This window comes from Ciona intestinalis, unplaced genomic scaffold (genome assembly GCF_000224145.3).
Source record: "Ciona intestinalis unplaced genomic scaffold, KH HT000075.2, whole genome shotgun sequence".
Classification (NCBI taxonomy): domain Eukaryota; kingdom Metazoa; phylum Chordata; class Ascidiacea; order Phlebobranchia; family Cionidae; genus Ciona; species Ciona intestinalis.
Genome location: NW_004190397.2, coordinates 661,569 through 676,626, shown reverse-complemented (window position 1 = coordinate 676,626; position 15,058 = coordinate 661,569). Strand labels below are relative to the sequence as shown.

Sequence of the window (15,058 nt, the reverse complement as noted above, 5' to 3'; positions counted from 1 at the left end):
TCACTTACAAAGTAACGTACATTGGAACTCGTAAGCTGGCACGAGGTGCTAAACTCGTGTGATAACGACTGTCGTTTTCCGGCGACGTGAGGATAAAGTAAGATACAGTAGGGTGGGGGAAGATGGGCACCTTTAGCACATAATATCTTGATGTCTTGATCGTGTTTTAAACAATTAATAACGGTCTATGGAAATCGTGAGGATACGCTGTTATAATTCTTTCCATTTTCTTTGTTGCCTACCTAATTGGGCAAGAAAATAGAATAAAAAGGTGTCCCATCTTCTATATACAAAAACTGCCTTCTTATAACTGCAATCGGAGGTTAGTCGAAAACCTAAAGTATGTGAAGAGAGTTAGCCTACCATATGTTACGCTACTTTGTGGGTAATTAATTTCTTGGTGATTTTTTATGTATGGCTGATAATTTGGACAACCCATTAGTGACCACTGGATTTGAATAATTGCCGTTAAGTGTCTTGCCCAAGGACACATACGCCCACATTAGTAGCAACGACGAGCCTGGAACCAATTACCTTTGGGTTAGAGGCAGGCGCGCCAACAAACTGTGCTACTGCGCCGGAACCTATATCATTTGGTTGAAATTCCACTTAGCTACGGTGCTGGGTAAAGTTACCACAAACGTACACAAGCCCCTTTAACACAAAGCCCCATAAATAACAGACTAATATTAATGTAAATGTTATTATTGTTTATTAACTGAGTAATAATAGAATAAACAAATATCACGACCGTAAGGTATACGCCGATTTTTAGAGGTAACAGATATTAAATCAATGATATGTTACAGGCTCCATTAAGAGTGTTGTGTAAAACAAAATGACCAAAGTCAGCAATAATCAGTTAAAGGCACCAGCCGTATAGAGTAGTACAGTTAGGTACAGTACATATTGTTGTAAAAATAATGTATAGTAGGGTGGGAGAAGATGGCACACATTTTCATTCATTTTCTCATCCAATTCGGTAGTAAACAAACAATATTCAAAAAATTATAAAACCGTATCCTTGGGCCTAACATAGACCGTTGTTAATTGTTCAAAACATGATCAGGATTTTTGGATATTACGTGCTAAGATGTCCCATCTTTCCCCACCCTACTATTACAAAAACGAACAGGTATTAAATATTAAAGTGCTTAGGTGTTATAATAAATGATATTTAAAAGGTTATAAAAAACGTTTGTGAAAATTGTTTTAGTTTGTTAAACATATATTTTAGTTAAATTGTATTTTAAAATTTTAAAATGTATCAATTTGTAGTCTTATATAATGCATTTAGAAATTTCGGTAATACGTAAGAAACAATTTTAAACAATACTTTAAAGGTGTTTTTAAATGTACAAATGTATTCTGACTAATTAAGCCTGAAAAAAAAAAGACTTTTAATGGCTTTATGAATAAATGAATGAAATGTAGTTCCTCTTTTCAGTCACGATAATGAAAAACAATAGAGTTTACAAAACGAAAAAACAGGTAGTAACAGTAAAACAAGGCTTACTAAAATACCATATTGATAAAAAGAAAAAAAGTTTTGTGTAAAAGGCGTGACCGTTACACTGTACACTGTGTACCGACAATATTCACATTAACTCATGTAAAACTAGTTTTAGTTTGTGTAAGTAAAAGCAGACTGACTCCAGTCATAGTAAGTATACTGTGGTGCATAGCTAGTACCACCTACAATGTGTTCATTGTCGTCTTCATCTCTTATGTTAACTTCTCCACCTACAGCAGCCATGTATGTGGGTGGGGGGGCTGTGGAAATGGATATATAATGGTTGAAAAAGAAAAATAATACTGGCAAAAATAAAAAAAATAATGCTAAAGAAAAAAAAATAATGGGAAAGAAAAAAACTAAGAAAAGAAAAGAGAAAAATATACTGACAAAGAGTAGAGAAAAAAGATACTGGCAAAGAAAAGAGAAAATAAAAAAATATTGGCAAAGAAAAAACAATTTTGGACAAAAGTTGGCATGGTACACTACAAAAATAGGTTTTCACATGTGGTACAGCTTAATGCATATAATGCAGAGATATTATATTAATTTGATTTTTGTAGAGATTTTATTCAAAAGGCTGAGAGATTTTTTTAATGAATGGTACAGGCTATTCTAATAGTATTTGTGAGTATTGTATAGCAGGGAATACCGATGTACTTTTTTATGGATGCACAGTACACACATGCGACTATCATTTGGAAAACAGGATGCCTTTTAAATCACATATCCAAATCATTACCTATGGTAAACCAATTACCCTATTACTATGCAGAGCCATAGAAATACCGAGTAATCCAACCCATTGTTACGTAAAACACAAATTGACCGGCAATTTGGGTCCAAAATAACACAGTAGGTATAGGGAAAATGTATGTTTTTCGGTAAATTACAGAAAAACTTGAGCTTAAAAACAAATTTAGAAAAACTTGAACCTAAAAACAAAAAATGTGTTACTTGTTTTCTGTGTCATAAAAAGTCAAAAATTAGAATAAGAAGTGGGTGATTTGTGACATTTTAGTCATTTAATGCGGCTAAATTTATATATTTTTTCTAAAAAATGTTTGGTAAGGTAAAAAGAAGCTTTTTTACACCTTCCCACAAAAGGAAAACACAAACAAAACGTAACAAGTTCGTTTAAACCCATTGCCAAAGTCACTACTTTTGCTCTATTTTGGACACACAAATACCGCAGTTGGACTACTCGGTGTTTATACGACTCTGTTACTATGTAGACCCTGATTATTTATAAAGGATCTTATAGTCGATTTCAGAGCATGCATACATATGCTGTATACCCATGACAGGTGCGTAATGCACATAACATTAAAAAACCTACAAGTTTGTGATGTATTTGATACTCACGTTCATATGTTGGGGGTGGTGGGGCGCTGGGTTCAACAGGGGGTGAAGAAACAGGGAAACTCCCCATAGGAGGGTGAATAGAGTAAGGTGTTAGACCTTGCAAAGGGATAGTGCCCAATTGAATTGGCAAATTTAAGCGCAGATTAATGCTAGTGCCAGGTGTAACAACTGTGAACTGTAATGAATAAATGAATGAACGTAACTTAATTTATCCTTGCCTGGCCAGAAATTGACAGTGGTGTTCATTAACACGGTTGTGTTCGTTAAAACATGGGTGTTCGTTTTAAAGTTATATTATACATGGTAGCAATACCTGAATAATCTATCTTAAATATTATTTAAGGTTACAGTACAGATTAGCATGTAAATGTAGTATATATTGCACTTCTGTGTAAACTATTAATAGCATATAAATGATAGAGCAATATGTAAATGTATAAATGTATGTACTACGGCAATATGTGTATGAAACTCTAATATATACATCTCCTGCAGCCCTGCTCCATGGTAAAGTAGTTATAAATAAGTTGTTGCATTCTCATACATATCAATGTATTATTATCAACCCACGCCCTACTAACCTGTAGATGATATTGTATATCTATGATATTACAGAATCTTAACATTGATGGTGGTAATGCTGGCACCTGTGTTAAAAAATTGCATTAAAATTTGGTATTTTAAATATATACATAAATATATATTGTTTTTTAAAGCTAAAACTTAAGTTTATATTATTTAGTTTGGATTTTATTTATGTAAACAATTGATTACTAATAAATAATTTATTATGTGACAATGTAATAGGTTCTAAAATGTCAGATATACAGAAAAAACACACAAAAATCAAAATCCAAATACTGGTGTTAATAAAGACTGTTGTTACCCCACAACACAAGAACAAATAAGTGTTATTTATTTAGGTTTAGGGGTTTATTAAATATCACTAAAAACCTTAAATGACTAAAACAGTTTATTAAATATCATTAAGACACCTTGAAAGACTAAAAAAAGTTTATTAAACATCATTAAAAATGCTTAAATGACTAAAAAAAAATTTTAAATACCAATAAAAAACCTTGAATGCCAAAAAATGATCATTAAAAAGCCTATATCATTTAAAAAACCTTGAATAACAAAAAAAATGACTTTATATTTTAAACAGTACTAACTTGTAACCGTTCATTATTCCATTGAAGTGATTTCCCAGCATCCATGCCTTGCCCATTTATTTCAACAACCGTGTTTGAACGTGTTCGTGATTTTCGAGTTGTTTTAAAAGTCACACTCTGTATGATAGATGCTGAAGTACCAGGTAGCTTGGAAGAACTGGAAATGCAAAAATTTAACACAATTTTTAATTTACGTCTTAGAAAAAGATAGAGAAGATCATGTTATTTTAAAGAACGAATCAAAGTTTTTACGCACACTTTTGTTTTCCTATGAGACTAACTTGATAATAATTAAACATAAATGGCTTGTTTGTCTGCCAGGTGTAGCTACCCTGTAAATAAGATTTTAACTGTAACCGTGTTTGGTGTTTAACAACTGTTGTTTTTTAGCTATATCCTGTCTTTTCGTTTAAAATATTTTTTAATCTTCGCTACCGTAATTGATGAGACAAATAAAGTTAGTTTTATTAGGGATATTAACAGAAAAATAACAGTTGTTAAAACACCTTATAAATAAAAAGTCTGACTGTTAAATAAAGGCGTGACTGTTGCACCTAACATATTACCTAAAAGGAATTTCTAAAGATAAACAAGTGCTATGACCTACTGGACTGGGTAGGTAAATAATCAGCATTGCTTGAAATTGAAGACTAAATTATTTATATAGTTTCGGTTAAAAAAACATGAAGTTATCTTAAAATTCTTTTTCATTGCAAAAACCAATATGAATTATTTATATATATATAAATGTCCCTAATATGCTGCTTGTGGAACAAATCAGGCACACATAGATCTATGAGCATACCCTGTACAAATATTAGGTAAATTATACATAGTGTTAAGGCAAATCAAAATCTTAAAAATATGGCTATTACCTAGTAGAGCTATTTAACAACAAATTCAGTGTATGTAATTTGCTGGTTAGGCATAATCCCTTTAATCTACAATTACCCACAAAGTAACATACATGGTAACTCGTAAGCTGGCACGAGGTGTTAAACCCATGTGATAACGACTGTCGTTTTCCGGCCACGCCAGGATAAAGTAAGTTACATTCACTCATTCAATCTCTTACCTTCCATTTTCAACATTAGCATTGACAGCGATGAATTCCCCTGGAACGTAACCCGTTCTATCAATATGTACTTCTGCTGCTATTGGTCCACTTGCACAGCACAAGCAACATAATGTCTTTGAATCGTTCATGGTTGCTGGAGACTGTAAATATACAATTAAATAAATGTAAAATGAATGTAACTTACTTTATCCTCGCGTGCCTGGAAAACTAGTCGTTATCACACGGGTTTATCACCTTGTGCCATCTTACGAGTTACCATGTATGTTACTTTATGAGTGATTAAATTACTGTTCAAAAAGCTTGTATGATTTATATGGTAACTCGTGAGTTGGCACGAAGTGTTAGAAAGAAACAAAACACCCATGTTTAAAGACTGTCGCTTTTTTCAGACCCGCAAGGAAAAACCAAGTTTCATTGAATGTAAGTGTGTGTTAACAACTGTTGTTTTGTTGTTATAACCTTTCTTTTCGTTTTAAATATTTACTACCGTAATCAAAGAGACAAATTAAGTTAGTTAATGTTATTTTATGTCCAATAAGTAGGTTAATGGGTTTTGTTGATATTATTAACAAAAATGCCTACGAAACATCTTATGAACCATAACTATTGGTATCTGTAGGACTATAACAAAACAAAGTTGTTAAATTAAACCTAGCCATCGCGTAAAAAATCTCACCCTGGCATGTTGTTCTTGATTTAGGTCAAGCATATCAAGAACAGTGAATGCAGTTTTTGTGTTTGGGTCAAATTTCCATGGTTTGTCAATTGATGCGTGTACCACATATCGAACGTAACCATGTGCTCCTATACAAAAGTTGTTAAGTACTGATATAACACAGCGAGAAAATCTGATCTGTGGTGTACAAATATTGCCTCAATCATGCCTATTATATTCTCGTATGGCAAACAATGGAATAAAATGTAAATGAATGGAACTTGTTTACTTTTGCTTGGAAGAGCAAGGACAGCCCTTATAATAGGGGTGTTCTGTTTCATACACCTCCTGCTAATGAGTTACCATGTATGTGACCTTGTGGGTGAGGTATATTGATTAGATGTCTTATTGCACAAAATGCTATGTGGCATCATACATTTAGACATGAATGTAATTTACTTTAACCTCGCATGTTCGAAAAACAACAGTCGTTAAACAAGGGTGTACTGTTTTATACACCTCGTGCCAGCTTACGAGTTACCAAGTATGTTACTTAGTGGGTGATTATTTAGACAATTAGTAACCACTGGGTTGGAGCAATTGTGGTTAAGTTCTCGCACAAGGACACATACACCCACAGTAGTAGCAGAAAAGAGCCTTGAACACATTAATTCTGGTGGGTGATTTACCTTCAAAAGATGAAGGCAATTGTGGAGGCAATATAAATTGGAATGGGAAATTGGATTGACCACCAGGAAGTTTCTTTTCATTTTGATATGGCCCCATACTCCCTGTTAAAATAGGATTTAGTTAAACAATGCATATTGGTTAAGAGGAAAATGACCACTCTTAGAAATTAACATGTTAAAAATAAAAAGTGAAGAGCATTAAATTAAAAAGTGTTAGGTTTAGTTTAAACTAGAATTTTAATAACTCATAAGTCTCATATATATAGGCTATATATTTATAGCATTGTGGCTCAGTTTAAACATAATTTCTAACAGATAAGATTGCTATAACAAACAAGTCAAGTTAAAATACAAGTAGGGGCAAACTGACCTTGCCCATAAACATACGAAGTCTGTTCAAAGTAAGTTTCAGAACTTCTGTAATGAACTGTCCGCCTATTTTTACCACTGCCCCTTGATTCCGACCAATGCACATTTGCTTTTCCAACAAACTTGATCTTGACAGCTGTAAATTATGGTATGGAAGTTAGAACAATGTAGATAGCTACTGTAGCTACCCACATTGCAATGAAAAATCTTTTTTATCACAGTGGTGTAAATACATGTATATATGTTACACGAATTTAAAGCATGGCAATTAATTATGCATAAGGGTAACTACTGAAATTATGCATGACGGCACTTGGTGACTTGGTCTATTATACTTTGGTGTCCAAAACTTCTTTTGTAATACTAAATTTCACCATATATATATAATTTCTATTGTACACAAAATCATGAGAAAATTGTTGTGTTTTTGTTGTGCAAAACTTAGAAGTTGTTTAATTACATTCAACGCCAAACATTTTCCGTATGGTAGTCACATATCAGCAATGAAAAGAGAAAGAATTTCCACTCAATTTATGATTACTTTTGTAAAACTATAACATGCATGTATATACAGTATATTAAACAGTGTTTAAAGTATGCAGTTGTTCACACCTTTCATTTTCATTGGAGCAGCAAGGTTTATAACAATGCTTCCACATACACTCTCCCCAGGTCGAAACACTGATTTGCCTTCATTAAAACCAACGTAAAAAGATTGTAGCTTTCCCATTTTATCAGGAGTACACTATCACTATGAGTATGGACACTGCATTTATAAAAAAATATTAAACTGTTTATACTTTCACACAACTGCATGTTTATTTGTATGTAGCCTATGTAGTTGCGTGGAATTTCTTTTGTTTGGTAGATATTTGCAAAATAGACTCAACTGAATGCAGTTTTTAATATTGTCTGAACGGTACCCTGACAGTTAAAGCTAGCTATTGGTAAAGCTAGTTATTGTTTGTGTGAACGGTCTTGCCGCTAGGCTACATGACTATTAGGCGAAAAAAGAAGGTAGAATGAGAGAAGCGACTGATTGTCGCCGGAACAATATGAGTTTGTATTGTAAAGGTGGGCGTGTTCGCGTGTATGTGCCGTGTCCGCGATTTCAATGATACGTGCGTGTGACGTCATCGCTTATCAACGTTGTCGCTGACTCGCTGAAGTTGCTGGTTTGCTTTTTGCAGCCTAGCGGAAGATTGAATTTCTATCGATATGTAGGGCAATAAAGTAAACTATGCGGTTAGTCATTTTGTTTATTTTTGTTATATATTGATTCTTCGTTTATTATATTGTATACACTTTATGTAATCAGAGTTCGTATTCAAACATTTATACATACCGACTCTGCCTGTGATTTAATAGGCCTATCATGACTAATTTTGGTACTGTATTTTACATTAATTTATCTATTGTTTAAAATAATTATTGTTCCTTAAACTTTTTTTACCTTAACAATAACGGTTTTGTAGTATTACTATTTTGTTGTTCCTAAAATATCCTTACCTTTAGGGATTAGTAAACCATATCAATTCCTGTTGCCAATATGAGTATTGTTAGTGTCCCTACGTCTGCATATGCTGACCAAAAACCTGGCACCAGTGGTTTAAGAAAAAACACCCAAGTATACCTCACTCAAAAGCATTACACGGAAAATTTCATTCAATCAATCTTGCTTAGTATTGATGAAAATGAGAGAAAAGGCTCCACTTTGGTTGTGGGGGGCGATGGTAGATATTACATGAAAGATGTAGTTCAAATTATTATTAAAATGGCAGCTGCGAACGGTGTCGCAAAATTAGTTGTTGGACAGAATGGTATTCTGTCAACACCAGCTGTATCTTGCCTTATACGCAAGTATTCTGCTACTGGTGGCATTATACTAACTGCTAGCCATAACCCTGGTGGGCCCAATGCTGACTTTGGAATTAAGTACAACACTTCCAATGGAGGGCCTGCACCATCTTCAGTAACCGATAAGATTTTTACAATTTCTAAATCTTTGGAGTCTTTTCAAACCTGCCCTGATATTGAAGTGGATATTAGCTCTATTGGAAGCAATGCTTTTAAAGTGGGGGGTAGTGATTTTACCGTTGATGTGGTATGCAGTGTTAAAGATTACGTTGAAATGATGAAAGAGATTTTTGATTTTGAGTCAATAAAGTCGTATGTAACGTCAAAAAATCTGAAACTTTGTTTTGACTCTTTGCATGGTGTTATGGGGCCGTATGCTGACAAGATTGTTTGTGGGGAGTTGGGAGCAGATGCGAGCTCAATTGTTCATTCTATTCCTCTGGAGGACTTTGGTGGAGGACATCCGGACCCTAATCTCACTTACGCTAAAGCTCTTATGGATAAAATGAAAAAAGGGGAGCATGATTTTGGAGTTGCATTTGATGGAGATGGAGACAGGAACATGATAATAGGAAAGAATGGCTTCTTTGTGTCACCATGTGACTCTTTAGCTGTAATTGCTGCTAATCATGAAGCAATTCCATATTTTCGAAAGCATAAAGTGAGTGGGTTTGCCCGAAGCATGCCTACAAGTGCAGCTGTGGATCATGTAGCCAAGGGCTTTGGAATGGAGATGTTCGAGACTCCAACTGGATGGAAATTCTTTGGGAACCTCATGGATGCTGGGAAAATTTCGCTCTGTGGAGAGGAGAGTTTCGGAACTGGGTCGGATCACATCAGAGAAAAAGATGGAATGTGGGCCGCTCTTGCGTGGCTTTCAATCCTCTCGCATCGAAAAATGTCCGCTGAAGAGGTTATTATTGATCATTGGAAGAAATATGGAAGAAATTGCTTCACAAGGTATGACTATGAACAAGTGGATTCTGAAGCTGCCGGTAAAATGATGAAATCTTTGGAACAGATGACTGAAGATCAAAGTTTAGTTGGTTCAACACAGTCTGGTGCTGGAAAAACTTACACTGTACAGTTAATGGATAATTACAGGTACTGTTTGCTTATACTTAATTAGGAATTCACAGTACAATATAATATTTTGTTTAACATCAACTATGTAAAAATCTTAGCAATGGTAAAATATTTTTGCGCCGAAAAAAAAATAGTTTTAATATTTAGCAGAAAAGATTGTTTAACTATGATAATTTAATGTAAAGAAATGTTTGTGTTGTTTGTACAGGTACACAGATCCTATTGATAAAAGCATTGCAGAAAAACAAGGAATCAGAATCATTTTCTCTGACGGTTCACGTTTAGTGTTTCGTCTCAGTGGTACAGGTAGCAGTGGTGCTACAGTACGAATGTATGTGGACAGTTATGTCTCAAGTGATGATGCAACACTGGAAGCTCCTGTCGCAGATGTGCTATGTCCTCTTGTTGAAATTGCTTTGAAAATTTCTCAGATTCCGGAGCTGACAGGCCGTACAAGCCCTACTGTTATTACGTAATGAATAGATTAATATGTATTTATGCATGCAAATAGTTATCTGTGTGGCTAACTTTATATATTGGTGACTTTATACTCTTTAACTGTGCTTATCTGCCAAAACATATTATATTAGGCCTAATGGGTGTACATGAATTGCAGTATATATATATGTGTTTATTTATTACAGTTGGTCGTTTTTAACCTATGTTATTAATTCAAAATGAAAGATTGGTTTTGCACTGTATTTTGAAAGTTCAATAAAAGTTATATGTTCTGCTGTGCAATTGAGAAACAAAATCGTTTTTAATTTGAGGTAAGAAGGTTTTCCAAAATTTCTACATTTTAGCAGTATGTTTGAAGTTTGGCGAAATAAGACACCTGCTCCCCAGTTGTTAAATATTACGTGGCTTGTACTGCCACCGCGTGGGTAAATACAAACCGTCAGTTGCCTTGACAATAGAAGTCAATTATAAAAGCAAGATTTTTCAGCCGCGTTTTTTCATAAATAGAGAAAGAAGTTTGTAAAATTTTATGTTATAATTTGTCTTAATGTAGTCTTAATACTAACTTAATCTGTGCCGTTTATTTTATGTAAACAGCAGAACGGTTCCGTATACAATTCGAAGTTGTTGAACGAGTACAATATCGTTATATTAAACGAAAGAAACGTAATTATATGGATGTATCAGTATCACTGTGTACAATAATAGATAATGAAGTAACTCAAAAACTAATATAAAGTCATAATTTGTTACCATAGCCTAGTTGCTTGTAGAAAAAATAATATTTCATTAATGTTATTTAAAATTACTTTTTCCTGCAGAAATTTTGTTTAATTTAAAACGCCACGATGTTTGCTTCTCAGCGTCGAACAGCGCTGACTCATGCTCAGCAGGAGAAGCTGCAAGTGGAAAACAGAAGGAAAGAAAACCTAAGAGAAGATTTTCTAAAAAATTTAAAAGATGATACTTTGATCCGTGCAAATGTGAAGAGTGAGGATCGTGTTGCGGATAAAAGGTTCATCCGAACACTGCAGAGGGAGGAGCAGGAGCGAGTGATGGAGGAAGCCATCTTGAAAGCGGAGCAAAATAGTCGGCAGCGGGAAGAGCAGCTCGCGCAGGAGGAGAGGATGGCTCGTCAGTTGGAGCAGATTAAACTGGAGAAGATTCGAGATGAAAAGATGCGGCAGCAGCTCCGGGATAATAGTCTCGAGCTTAGGGAGTTGGAAGCTAAACTAAAAGCTGGGTATATGAATCGAGAAAGGGCGGCACAGATCGCGGAAAGAGATGCTATTAAGTTGCAAGGGATGCAGAGGGACTCTAAGATCGCTCGTCAGATGAAAGAGGAGTTTGAAAGAGCAGAGGAGGCAGAGCAACAAAAGGAGCTTGAGCGTTGGCAAGAAAGTGTTCGCTATCAACAAGAGCTGGAACGGCAGCTTGAAGAGAAAGAGCATAAGAAGCAAGAGGCGTATGAAGAGTTCCTGAAAGAAAAACTCATGATTGATGAAATCGTTAGGAAGATTTATGAGGAGGATCAAAGGGATCAGGAAATGAGGTTGGAGAAGCAACACGCGACGCAGAGATTTGTGGAGGAGTTTAAGCAAAAGAGGGATGAATGGAAAAGATTGGAACGCGAACGTTTGGAAGAGGAGAATAGAAAAATACTTCAGTTTGCGGATATGCAACAAGTTAGGGAGAATGAGAGAATGGCTAAGCAGCAAGAACAAGAAAATGCGAAGGCACTGGTGCAGCAACAACTTGCCACTAAGATTGCTAGGGAGCAGAGTGAAAAGGAAGAAAGAGAAAATATTCTTCAGGATCTTTATCTGGAAGAGCAAGAGGAAGCTGAGAGGCAAAAAGAAATGGCGGAGCAGGAGAGAAAGCTTCGACAGAGGATTGAACTCCAGGAAACGCACCAGAAGCAAATGGAATTCAAGCAAATGAGGATGGAAGCGGAACAGCAAGAAGAGGAAGAGTTCCGGAGGCAGATGCTTGCTAAATTTGCGGAGGATGATCGAATTGAGCAGATGAATGCTCAGAAACGAAGAATGAAGCAGCTCGAGCACAAGCGGGCAGTTGATGCTCTCATTGAGGATCGGAGGCGGCAGTTTGAGGAGGATAGACAACGAGAAATTGATCAGCTCCAGGAAGAGGAGAGGATTCAAGCTATGCGGAGACAGATCTTGGAGGAGGAGAGGCAGAAACTTCTTAAAGAGCACGCAACGAAACTTCTTGGGTATCTTCCTAAAGGTGTCCTCACCAGCGATAAAGACTTGGAAATATTTGATGAAAATTTCAGGAAAGCTTATCAGAAGAGACGTGTTGATCCCTTTGATGACTATTAATGCTTTCCACTTAATGGCTGCAAGTTTTGAATGTTTTTTGTCCCATTGACTGTTGTAGCACTTTTACTGCAAGTTTTCAACAAGGCATTGTGAAAAATTTAAGTTTGTCTCTTTTGACACTTTGTTACATTTTATGGGTATTTGTTTTTTGCTTCATTTGTGTAACTGCATAAAACGGTGAACTAAAAATATGAAAAAAATGAATGAATGACATTTATTCTTCTTTTAGTTGGAACACAGGATACATATTTCATACACCTTGTACCTGCTTTTAAGTCCGTATGGCCGTATAACATGGACAACCGTCCATGAGTGACCACTGGGTTTAAACAATTTTTAGCAGCATTCAGCATTAGCAGCATTCAGCATTAAACATCAGTACCAGAAAATATCACACATCAGATAAAATAAGTATATTTGAATTAAATAATGTCCGGAAACTTAAAACAAGGAAAAGACACCGACTGTTCTAAAAATTTCGCAGTACTAAGCAAAGTACTGTCATTAAAGTGTGCTGATATCAACTGCATTGATATCGGCAGTCCATTTTGTGATAGATTGACAGGCACTGAAATTGCCGGCACGCCTGCTAGGTTAACAGGCTGAAGGCATACATCATGCTCTACAGTTCTGTGGCGGTTACTTCTTTGATTGAATTCACTATATAGTGGGCTAGGTGACACCATTGCTGGAGTAAGCAAGATATCAACACTGCTATTTGACATTCCCATTGTTTGGGGTCTCCCACCCACTCTTAAATTTTCTTTGGTGGAAAATATGTTTAGGAAGTCATCCGTTATGAGCCGGCGAACTTTCATTGCTTTTTCGTAATACTTTTCATAGTTGCTGTAAGAAAGAGAACTAGGTAAAATAAAAATTGCAATATCCTTGCATGGCTGGGCAACAACAGTCATTACAACTTTGGGAATTTTTTAAATGGCTGACAATTTATTTTAGACAAACCAGAAGGGGCCAATGGGTTGAAGCAACGACAGTTGTTAAACATGGGTGTTTTGTTTTATATACCTAATACAAGTATGTTCCATTGTGGGTAATTATTTATTGGGGATTTTTTAGGCATATGATAATTTAGATAAACTATTAGTGACCACTAGGTTGGAGCAATTGCCGTTAAGTGTCTTGCCCAAAGAATACATTGACATAATGTTACATTGTGGGTGATTATTTATTGGGGATTTTTTATGCATAGCGGATAATTTGGACAACCTATTAGTGACCACTGGGTTGGAGCAATTGCCGTTAACCTTTTAAGTAGGAAATAATTGCCAGCAAGTATTCTTCCAGCAACAGTCTCATTAAAACCTTCACTTCTAGATCGGGCATACATCTTTTCTGTGTAATCGCCTTCAACTCTGTGGCCAAACTCCAAACCATCAAACCTGTAAATATGCATATTTTAAGAGATTTGTTATCATTGGCGCCTATTTTTAGAAAAACCAGGCTTCTTTTCGGCCACATACTTATTCCTATTAAGTTATTCTTGTTAAGCAAGGTACTGTTCACATGTGCTGATATCAGTTGAATTGATAATGGCAATCCATTTTGTGATAGATTGACAGAAACTTACTTGATTATTGAAACAGGGTATTATAATTCATTCCAGGGCAAGGCTATGTTAGGCACCTATGTTTGTTACACACATACAATGTTTTTTTTAGAGTCCTTCCTATTTTTTTTTACCAAACGGGACGATAAAAACGCCATACATGAAAAAAATCCCCCCCACAAAGTAACATATATGGTAACGCGTAAGTTGGCACAAGGTCTATGAAACAGAACATCCATGTTATAACGGCTGTTGTTTTCTAGCCATGCGCGGATTAAGTAAGTTACATTCATTTATTACTTATTTACCTAGCCATGTTAGATGCCACTTCAGCTGCGCCAAGCACTTGGTAACATGGTATTGAATACTCTGTATGCGGGAGGCTTACCTATAATGCAGATAAAAATAAATTACAAAATATGTTCAGTTAAACATAAATGGCCTGTTTGTCTGCTAGGTGTAGCGACCACGCTTATTTTTTAAATTTAATGTAAATATGTTTTTAACTGAAAGCGTTTTTTAACAACTGTTGTTATGTCGCTATATCCTGTCTTTTTAATTAAAATATTTCTAAATCTTTGCTACCGTAATCGAAAAGAAATAAAGGTACTACATTTTATGTTTCTTTATAACCTTGATTTACCACAAATTACCTGCACAACTCTTGCACCAGCATTCTCAAAAATGTCCGCTGTTCGATTCCACGCTTCAATGACCTCAGGTGACATACCAGGAACATTGTACTCCTAAGGTTGAAGAATAAAAGTTTGATTAATGTAACTTGCTTTATCCTTGAGGGGTTAAAAACTACAGTTGTTATAACACAGGTGATCTTTTTCAAACACCTCGTGACATTTATAAGTTACCATGTATTTAACTTGTTGGGTGATTAGTTTTCTGTATAAC

At 35.3% G+C, this 15,058-nt stretch overlaps 4 protein-coding genes across 4 annotated transcripts in view; 2 read left to right on the top strand and 2 right to left on the bottom strand.

Moving 5' to 3' along the window:
- Nucleotides 1-1,229: 1,229 nt before the first annotated feature.
- Nucleotides 1,230-7,629, bottom strand: LOC100176335 (arrestin domain-containing protein 3-like). Its single transcript, XM_002129742.4, has 9 exons — nt 7,454-7,629; nt 6,843-6,977; nt 6,473-6,574; nt 5,805-5,932; nt 5,126-5,268; nt 4,051-4,207; nt 3,460-3,525; nt 2,879-3,053; nt 1,230-1,773 (listed from the first exon to the last, which is right to left on the bottom strand). Exons 1-9 carry the CDS (start codon nt 7,569-7,571, stop codon nt 1,625-1,627), a joined length of 1,173 nt encoding a protein of 390 aa, XP_002129778.1. The 5' UTR covers nt 7,572-7,629; the 3' UTR covers nt 1,230-1,624.
- A 502-nt stretch (nt 7,630-8,131) lies between these two features.
- On the top strand, nt 8,132-10,533 carry LOC100178660 (phosphoglucomutase-1). The gene is made up of 2 exons (XM_026838335.1): nt 8,132-9,802; nt 9,993-10,533. Exons 1-2 carry the CDS (start codon nt 8,391-8,393, stop codon nt 10,258-10,260), a joined length of 1,680 nt encoding a protein of 559 aa, XP_026694136.1. The 5' UTR covers nt 8,132-8,390; the 3' UTR covers nt 10,261-10,533.
- Nucleotides 10,534-11,069: 536 nt separating this feature from the next.
- On the top strand, nt 11,070-12,785 carry LOC104266549 (meiosis-specific nuclear structural protein 1-like). Its single transcript, XM_009863016.3, has one exon. The coding sequence runs from the start codon at nt 11,092-11,094 to the stop codon at nt 12,583-12,585; it is 1,494 nt and encodes a 497-aa protein (XP_009861318.1). The 5' UTR covers nt 11,070-11,091; the 3' UTR covers nt 12,586-12,785.
- Nucleotides 12,786-12,983: 198 nt separating this feature from the next.
- The window catches only part of LOC100181022 (glutamyl-tRNA(Gln) amidotransferase subunit A, mitochondrial-like), a 4,473-nt gene continuing 2,398 nt past the window's right edge, over nt 12,984-15,058 (bottom strand). Inside the window, exons 6-9 of the mRNA XM_002129759.5 lie at nt 14,806-14,898; nt 14,461-14,540; nt 13,851-13,985; nt 12,984-13,431 (exon numbers count right to left, since the gene is read on the bottom strand). Of these exons, the coding sequence (XP_002129795.2) occupies nt 13,008-13,431; nt 13,851-13,985; nt 14,461-14,540; nt 14,806-14,898 (732 nt within the window). The 3' untranslated portion in view covers nt 12,984-13,007. The remainder of the gene's footprint in view (nt 13,432-13,850; nt 13,986-14,460; nt 14,541-14,805; nt 14,899-15,058) is intronic.